Here is a 9664-nt window from a genome sequence, read left to right as displayed (position 1 = left end):
GGAACTGGCCTGCCAGACCCACCCAGGCAGAAGCCACTGCTGGAGGCAGCCCCGAGTGGACCACACCCGAGTCCTCCGGTCCTCTCACCTGCGCCTGTCTTTCTAGGGGCCCTGCTACAGCTCTCTAAGTGAATGTCGCCACTCAGAGGCCTGGCACAGCAGAGGAAGGGTCGTGAAGTCTGGCCAAGTGCTCTGAGGTCACCCAGCCACCCAGGAACTCTGAAGCTTCAGCTCTGCGCTGGGGCCTCCTGCCCACACCACTCCAGGGAGCCTGGGATTCTCTGGTGCAAAGCTTTGTCAAAAGAGAAGCCCGGGGCACGGGAGGAGGCTCAACGGGAAAGCCTGACTTCTTGGGCTCTACCTGGGACCCACGCAGTAGAGGAGAAGGCTAAGCACCTTGCAGGTTGCCCTCTGACCTCTACACATTTGTGTGTGTGCTCCCTCTCATCTCTTTCTCCCCTCCCCTCTCTCATTTCTACCCTGGATTGAGAGAGAGCAAGAAGAGAGAAAGGGAGAGAAAGGGGAGGGGGAGAGGCCCGGCTGAGGGTGCTCTCCTCAGTAAGATAGGGTTAGAACTGGGCAGCCAGGCTAGGGCACTTGGGGGGGTGGTCCCAGAGCCTGAGGTGAGGGTGAAGACAGGGCCTGAGATGCTGACCCTGCTTTTATGGTGACCCTGCTGATGCCAGGCCTGACAAAGGTTTGTCCAGGAGCGGAAACAGTCTGTGCTCTTGTTTCCCCTGAGACGACGCCAGGGCTTTCAAGGGGTTTACCCTGGTATGGACTGTTCCTCTATTTTACCCCAACTCAGAAACCTACTGTCTCAGAGCTCTGCAGATGGAAGAAACCGGAATGTCCTTCCTCCTGCTGTGACCCTTTTAGAGTCTGCTTTGTGGGGCTCAGCAAAGGATGATATATTTCCTGTCACTCAAAAGGCAGAGCTGGGGCTAGAGTTTGGGGTACAATGGATTCCTCTTTTATCATATCTGTTCAATGCTCAACTTTTGAGTCAGTCTCTCTCTCCCCTGTTTCTGTCTCTCTGTCTCTGTCTGTCTCTCTCTCTTTGGGGGGACAGGGTCTTGACGTGAACTCATAGCTGATCGTCCTGCCTCAGCCTTTTGGGGTTGCAGATGTGTTCTTAGATGAACGCCTGAGTCTTGAGGCGACCTACTCTGTCCGCGTTTCCTTCTCTCACGAGCTCGTGCACAGCTAGAATTTGCCAGGCATCGATGTTGCTTTCATCTTTTTCAAGGATTCTGAAATGGGAAGAGAAGTCACATGAACTGAGTATTCACAGCGCAGTCAGGACAGGGTATTAGAAAGATCTGATAACCTTTTAACACACATTCCTAGTTCTTAGTTTTATTTTATTTGTTTTTAATTTATTATTTTTAAAATTTCATGTGCATTAATGTTTTGCCTGCCTGTATATCTGTGTGAGGGTGTCAGATCCCCTGGAACTGGGGTTACAGACAGTTGTGAGCTGCCATGTGGGTGCTGGGAATTGAACCTGGATCCTCTGGAAGAGCAGCCAGAGCTCTTAACCGCTGAGCTGTCCCTTTTGTGCTCTCTGTCTCTCTGTCTCTCTGGACCAGGGTTTCATGCTCCCCAGACTGTGTCTGAACTTGTCACTCAGGCTGGCCTCCTGCCGTCAGAGCTGGGATGACAGGTGTATGCTACCACACTTAGCTCGGGCCTGCTCAAGTTAACAGACAAAACTGTGATGAAATAGGTGTGATCAGCACCGAAAGAAGTCCAGCCAGGGCTAATGATTCTGACAGCTCTGGGAACCCCAAGTCAGGAGCTCTTGCTGTTTTTCTATTTGGAAGCTGAAACCACAAAGCAACACACACACACACACACACACACACACACACACACACACACACACACCAAAGGAGGGGAGAGAGAGAGAGCCCCTTATCTCATAGTTTTTAAAAATGAAATTAAGGGGCCGGAGCGATGGCTCAGTGGTTAAGGGCGATGGCTGCTCTTGCAGAGGGCCTGGATTTGATCCCAGCACCACAGAGTGGCTCACCACCATCTGTAACTGTAGTTCCATGGGATCTGACGCGCTCTTTGAGCTCAGGCACTAGGCATGCGTGTCGTGTGCACACAATCACAGCACCTGTTCCTACAGAACGACAGCAACAGCAGCTGCTCCCCGCGCTGTCATCTGACCTCACTGCCCTGCCCCTTCTCTTCCTCACTCTAGTCACGGCCCAGGAGGACCCAGTGAGTGAGCATTCAGCTTGCGGCCCTCACTTCCCTGTCTCCCGAGCCAGCCCTGTCACTGCCCATGGCTCCTTTATCCATTCTGTGCCCTCCGCAGTGAAACGAGAGCCAGGTGGGAGGCAGAGGCAGGCGGATCTCTGTGAGTTCAAGGCCAGCCTGGTCTACAAAGCGAGTCCAGGAGAGCCAGGGATGTTACACAGAGAAAGCCTGTCTTGAAAACCCAGGAAAAAGAAAAGATTAAACAGCAACAAAAACCAAGAACCTGAGCCTAGTGAGAGTGCTCAGCAGGTGAGCATTTGACAAGCCTGAAGACTTGAGTTATATCCCTGGGACCCATATAGAGGAAGGGGAGAAGGGACTCCGGAAGGTTGTCCTCTGACCTCGGCACACACATTGATGATGACAGCGATAATAAATAAGTAAGCAACAAAACAAAACAGACAAATGTGAAGACTCAACCATGTAATTCCAGCACTTGGTAGGCTGAGGCAGGAGGATTGCCATAGGTTTGAGGCCAGCCTGTGCTATACAGTTAGAGTTCCAGGACAACCTAGACCATAGAGTAAGATCCTTTCTCAAACCCATACCAATCCAAACCAAAGCACCCTGGAAAATGGGCCAGTCATGGTGGTCTTGAGTCTATAATCACAGCTACTTGGGAGGCTGAGGCAGGAGGATCACAGACTGCCTGGGCTGCAGAATGTGTTCAAGGCCAGCCTGGGCAACTTAGAACCTGACTCAAAATAAAATTTTGAAAGGGCCGAGGTTCTAGCTCTGTGGTAGAGTGCTTGTGTAACTTGCACAAGGCCCTGGGTTCCATCCCTAGCAACCCCCAGAATACTTAAAAGGGAGGGCCAGGCAAGCGGCACATCCCTCACCTCTGTCCAGTTTCTATCGTCTGGTCCCAATCCTGCCGAGCCAGGAACAGCCTCATCTTCAGGATTAAGGCCGGCAGGAAGTTCCCCCAGGCCACAGTAACCTGGTTCACCACCTCCAGGGCCCCAGAGAAGTTCTGCTGTGTCTTGAAGTATGTTGCCTGTGGGGGCCCCGAGAAGAACTTCCGTCAGTGATGCCCAGACAGGTTCAGCCTCAGGGGCTGAAGGTCAGGGTGGTCAGTGCAACCCAAAGGCCCAAAGTTTAACTGTGGGGCCTACCTGACAGGCAGCCTGGGAAGCTGCTGACTCTGTGACTAGGGATGGTGGCCTCTGCAGCCCAGTGTCAGTCACAGTCCCCAGGGGCGTCCTAAGGGCTAGAGCAGGACTTCTAAAAAGGCTAAAGGCCTGGGGAGGTAGCTCAGTTGGTAGAGCCCTTGCAAGTGGTATCTCTGCTCCCTCCTTTCCCTCTCCTGTGACTCAATAATTATGTAGACATTTTGTAAGGATAGAGACAGAGAATAATATAAGAGAGAAGTTTTCTTCTCTCAAAGATTGAGTCAATGAGGTTCATAAAGGAAAAAAGAATTTCATTCAAATTAAGATCAGAAAATTCAAAACATGCAAAGTGTATGCCTCCCTTTCCCTGTGGCCATTAAGTAACGTGAACAAGTGGGGAGAGATTGGAGGGAAGGAGAGGAGTGAAAATCTGAGGCACAGAAGAGGGACAGAGAGTGAGATCAAGAAAGAGGCAGAGAGGGAAGAGTCAGAGGTAAACCTGACACAGCCCTGGCAGAAGGAAGAAGTGCTGCCTGGTCACTCCTGCTCTTGTCCAACCCAGCATTTGAGAGGTGAAGGCAGAAGGATCAGGAGCTCAAGTCTAGCCTTGGCTACATAGTGAGTACAAGGCCAGCCTTCGGTACATGAGTGCCTATTCTCAAAACACCAAATGGGCTAGGGCTAAAGCTCAGTGGCAGAGGGCTTGCCTAGCATGTGCAAAAGCCCTGGGCTCAATTCCCTGGCACTCAAAACAACACAAAACAACAAAGCAGGAAGGAGTGGGCCCTGGCCTGCCCTAGCCTGGCGTTGCTTGCTGGCCCTTTCAGATGTGGCTTGAGTTTGCCTAGCATACCTCTAGCTCCGGTGACCGGGTTGGAGACACCTTCACTTCCGCCCACCCACCTTGCCCATGAGCCCCAGCACGTCTTTCGTGTCCTGAGTTCCTTGTTCCAGGTACTTGATGGATTTCTTCACAACATGGGGCTTATTGGTCGTGAGGTCCACCCAGCCTTTGAGCACATAGCCCTGGGAGAGAACAAGGGGAAAAGTGAGTCCTGCCCAGCTTGTACCCAAACTGCCTTGTGTCCCACCTTCCCCATCTCCACATCCCCTCTGCCAGGCGGTGCCCTCTGCCTGCACCCACCTGGGACACCCTGCCACCTCTCACCTTCCAAATCGGGCCTCACACATCTGGTAAAGGGCTTGGTTACAGCTCAGCCTGGGGTCTCCCCACCTCATCCCAGGGGTCCCCCTTTCCTGCATCCCACCACTCTCCACGGCGCTCCATCACTCCTTTCTAGGGTGTTCCCGTCTCCCCATGGACTGGCCCCTGCAGTCAGGTTAACAAGACTGGAGCTTGGTTAGGGCCTCTCCTGGCCTCCACACTTCTCCAACCTGCATACAGCTTCCTCCAGGTATGCGGAGGGCTGGGCCTGGGGAGTGCAGGCCACCATATGGGTTCTGGAGTTCAAACTCAAGTCATCAGGCTTGGCAGCAAGTGTCTTCAGCTATTGAGCCATCTTGCCAGCCAAATCGTCTGATTTTTCTATATGTCAGCAATAATTCAAGATGTTTAAAACATAATGTGGAGGGGGGTACTCAAGAGATGCTTTCAGGGTTGAGAGCATTGGCTTGCTCTTCTAGAGGACCCTGGTTCGATTCCCAGCACCCACACAGTCACTTACAACCATCTGTAACTCTAGTTCCAGGCATTTAGCACACATGTGGTACACAGACATATATGCATGGAAAATGCCCATACACACATAAGTTCAAAACAAAAATTAAAAAAAAAAATGGTGCGTTGGGATGGGTATGTATGGTAAGCTTATAGAAAGTCCCAGGTTCTGTCCCCAGCATTGAATTGGACCAGGCATGGAGCCTGCCTCTAATCCCAGCACCCTGGAGCTGGAGACAGACAAATAGAAGTTCAAAGCCATCTTTGGCTACAGTGTGAACTATGTGAGACTTTTTAAAAAGTATTTACTTATTATTTATACAGTGTTCACCAGATCTCACTATAGATGGCTAAGAGCTGTGTATGGTTGCTGGTAACTGAACTCATGAACTCTTGGAAGAACAGCCTGTGCTCTTAACCTCTAAGCCATCTCTCCAGCCCAATGCGAGACCTTGACATGAGAGACTTGCTGCAGAACACAGGCCATGAGTACAACAGCTGTTATCACCATCATCAAAAGCAGCTGTGGCCACTGACAAGCTGCTCTCAAGAGCAGGGCTGAGCCAGGTGTGCTGGAGCATGCCTGTGATCCTAGCGCTTGGGGAGGCAGATGTCTGTGAGTTTGAGGCCAGCCTGGTTTACAAAGCAAGTCCAGGACAACCAAGACTACACAGAAAAACCGTGTCTTGAAAAACCAAACCAAACCAAACCAAACCAAACCAAACCAAACCAAACCAAACCAAACCAAACCAAAACCAAACCAAACAAAACCAATATACAAAAAAAGCAGGGCTGTTGCTGTTCTCTCATAGGAGGCGGAGTTGGGAGGCTCATTCAGACCTGCCTGCACCTCACTGCCAGGTGTATGTATATATACACACACGTATGTATGTATTTTTGAGACAGGGTTTCTCTGTGTAGCCCTGGCTTTTCTGGAACTCGCTCTGTAGACCAGGCTGGCTTTAAATTCAGAGCTCTGCCTGCCTCTGCCTCCCAAAGGCTGGCATTAAAGGCGTGCATCACTACCTCCTCACTGGAATTTTGCCTTATCTGTGTTTGGCCTCCTGGTCTTGGGAGATGGTACAAACAGGGTGGGTAGGGTTTTTTTCTGGAGACACTGTCTCTGCAGCTATGGGGAAAGCATCATTCAGGCTGAAGTGAGGTTCTTTCTGTTTGTGGCTGCTTTGGGGTCAAGCCCAGCAGATTCATTGTTCTGCCAAGTTGGACTTTAGAGGAATTGTATTTGGTCTATCGTTGATGCCCTCTTTGGTGTGAGTGTGTACTTGTTTTTGTCTCTCAGGAAATGTTTATGCAATAGATCCTGCCCAAAACCCAAGCAAGCAAGCAAGCAAGCAAGCAAGCAAGCAGATGAGCCATAGAAAAGCACTCTAGAAACAGGATGCTATGCACAAATGACAAAGCGGTTTTAGATAAGGAATGAGTGTGAGACCCAGGGTCTTATGCTTGGGTTTGGCCCCGGTTCCAGGACTCTCTGGGAGTGAGCCTGCTATGATGCTGCTCTGCTTGGCCATGGCTAGGATGCTCCTGTACCTCTTTGGAGCCACTGCAGACCTTCAGCATGTGGTCGACGTATTCCCTAGCCTTGTCGTGGTGGCCCATGAGCCAGAGGAAGAGACTAGCGTAGTACAAGGCAGTGTCGCTGGCAGTCTTGCGGATCTCCTTCAGGCTGCTCTCCAACTCCAGAACTGCTTCTCCATCTAGATCCACGAGAGGAGGAGGAGGCTGAGGGAGGGCTGGAGTCTCCCCTGATACATGTACTGTACCCTTCTCTACCAGTGGCGCCCACCTCCACGGGGGCTGTGTCCACTGGGCTCAGTTTACTGAGAGCCCCCCCCATCCATCAGTGTTTTGAGCAGATGGACTAAATCCGAATCCCTGACTGAGGCCCACAGTCCATCCTGAGTGAGAGATGGGAGTCTACATTGGCACCTCTCTCTGACTCCCTGGGGACCTCAGATTAGGAGATTTAGAATGGCTGGATTTATATATATATATATATAATTATAATAATATATTTATATATTTATTTCTATTTAAATATTTATATGTTTATTTCTATTTAAAGTAGCTTGGTGTGGAATGAAGATGTTTTCAAAACTCTTGGTCTGGAGGGATGACCCCTTTTGTCATGCTTTCTGCCTGCTCCTCCTCAGCTGGTGTCAGACATTAGGCTTGAAGCTTGTGGAGCAGGGTGAGGGAGAGCCTGTCTTGGCTGGCTAGCAGATCCAGCCTGCCTGTGTACGGCCACTTCTTTGACAGCCCTTGAAAGGCTCTGTCTCCGCAGTGGCTTCTTCTCCCCTAGAGGCCCAGTCATAGCTGTACTCACCAACAGTGTCACAGCATTTGTGAGCGTAGAGGAGAGCCATGACAGAGCACAGGGAAGTGTCTGGGTGGCTCTGGATGCTCTCCAGCTCAGTGATGGCATCATGGATACGGTCTGTGGAAAGAGAACAGAGTTCTGCTCTGGGACTCAGGACAAGAGAACACAGATACCTGACAGTCACCTCCTGCTTTCACATGCAGAACCTGGAAACAGCTGATGTGAAAGGTCCTCAAGAGCCTGCATCTCCTGGAGGGCGAAGTTCTCTGAAGGCTGTTGACACCATGGTCCAGGCTGGCAAGGGGAGGTGTGTGTGTGTGTCTGTGTGTGAAGGTCGGAGGACGAACACAGGCGGTTTTCAGTTTTCTTTAGGCACCTTCCACCTTGTTTGTTTACTAATGCATTTATTATTTTATGTGTGTACAGGAGGCCAGAAGAGGGTTCTAGATGGTTATGAGCAGCCTTGTGGAGTCTAGGAAGTGAATCCGAGTCCTCTGTGAGAATGGTAAGTGCTCCTAACTGCTGATCCACCTGTCCAGCCCAGAAGTGGGTTCTGAGGAGGGATAGGACATTCCCAGTCCTGTGTCCCCAGTGCTGGCTACAGGCTGCTCGGAGGGACAGTTCTCAGCACCTGGCTCTGTCTAAACCCTGCCCTCTCACATCTGCGCCCTATCTTCCCACTTCGCTTTTCCCTCACATCTGGCTCTCAGCTTCCAAGCCCCAGAGGAGCTCACCAGTCGTGTAGCCCTCTCTCCGATCACTCATCTCATAGATAGGGAAACTGAGGCTCATGGCAAGGACAGTGGGCCAAGATCTCAAAAGCCAACCTGATATGGACTCCACAGGTTTCTGTTTATCAGTGGGTCAGCGTGAAGGTTTCCGTGGAAACGTAGCTAGAAGCAGGCATCCAGATGCTGCCAGCGGATAGGGCTGGCTAGGTTGGTACCGGGGTCGGAGACTGCCTTACCTTCCCCGAGGACTCCATAGGCTCTGAAGAAGTGCAGCACAGGGTCATCGTTGTACTTCTCTAGGCCCGCTCTGGCAGCCTGCTGCACGTGGCGGAAGTACTTCTCCTGGCTGTAGTAAACGATCGTCGCCTGTATGAAAAAGACATGGCGGTGATCGCCCCAGTCCTTCACGCCTTTGTTCTGACCCAGACGGGGTAAGACCTGCTCCTTCTCAGACAGGAGGGGAAAGGCCATTTTCCAGGCCTTGCCTTCCCTTCCCTTCAGCAGCCCTGGGAGTAGCTCTGGGTAGTTTTGCTAGGACGGGGATTTTTTGTGATTGGGGGATGCTTGATGTAAAGTCAGCTCAGGCTTGTCACAGGAGGGAAAGGAAGGAAGGAGTAAGGAGCAGTGGGAGCAAGTGGCAGTGATAAGCTGGGGACCGTTTTCATGGGCTCCACACCTATCACCGTTATGCACGTCTTCTTTTTTGTAGCTGAGGAAGCTGAACCCTACCGCTCCCCCAGAGATCACACAATGCTTGGGGTTTCGATTTCAAAGTGAAGCCTCACTTCCTCTAAGGTTTGTGGGTGCTGAGTTTCGGAGAGATGTGGTTGGCTCCGTAAAAGCTTCACGGGCCACTTGAAGGCGCCTAGGTATCATCTCAGGGTAACACACAGGAAGCAGCCGGAATGGTTTTAAGGACAGGAGTGATGCCTTCAGAACCTTTTGACAGAATCTCATGTGTCCCAGACTGGCCTCAAACTCAACTGCTTTTAATTTCTGACCTTTCTTCCTCCACCCCTCAAGCGCTGGGATTAAAGGCACGCACCATCACGCCTGCTTTATATGGCGAGGGGGATCAGACCCAGGGCCCGGGGCATTCCTCCTCTGGGAACTGCGCTATATCCCCAGCCACCTCCAGTGCAGGTATTCTAAAGAAGCAGTGGTGGCTGTCGAGTGTGGTGACGCGTGCTCGCAGGCGGTGCACAGGCCGGCGAAGAGGCGCAGGCTGGCGGTGTCTAGGGGAGACAGGGTGGCTCTGGCTTATGTGAACCTTGGAGACATTCGGAAGCTGACATTTCTTGTTGGATTGGGACTAGGGTTGGGAGGTGGGCATAAGAACAGGTAGAGCTCACAGAATCTACTGAGATGGGGATGTAGAAGAGGTTCCGGGGCGGGGCTAAGAGGAAGATGTGACAAAATGATGGACTTCTGGTTTGGAGCGTAGGGGCGGGTCAGGCTATGGATTTGAGGCTGGGGGTGCAGAGGACCCAGGAAGCAATGCTTTGGTTAGGGAGTTAGGGAAGACGGAAGG

General features: G+C 51.6%; 1 protein-coding gene across 1 annotated transcript in view; it reads right to left on the bottom strand.

The window, feature by feature from the left end:
- The window catches only part of Ttc21a (tetratricopeptide repeat domain 21A), a 32707-nt gene that overhangs the window by 22706 nt on the left and 337 nt on the right, over positions 1-9664 (bottom strand). Inside the window, exons 2-7 of the mRNA XM_055601807.1 lie at positions 8370-8499; positions 7409-7519; positions 6613-6779; positions 4287-4409; positions 3111-3268; positions 1169-1253 (exon numbers count right to left, since the gene is read on the bottom strand). Of these exons, the coding sequence (XP_055457782.1) occupies positions 1169-1253; positions 3111-3268; positions 4287-4409; positions 6613-6779; positions 7409-7519; positions 8370-8499 (774 nt within the window). The remainder of the gene's footprint in view (positions 1-1168; positions 1254-3110; positions 3269-4286; positions 4410-6612; positions 6780-7408; positions 7520-8369; positions 8500-9664) is intronic.

This window comes from Psammomys obesus, unplaced genomic scaffold, assembly GCF_907164565.1.
Source record: "Psammomys obesus unplaced genomic scaffold, mPsaObe1.curated_primary_1811, whole genome shotgun sequence".
NCBI lineage: Eukaryota > Metazoa > Chordata > Mammalia > Rodentia > Muridae > Psammomys > Psammomys obesus.
The sequence above is the reverse complement of the archived record's forward strand: the minus strand, read 5'-3'. Positions and strand labels throughout refer to the sequence as shown.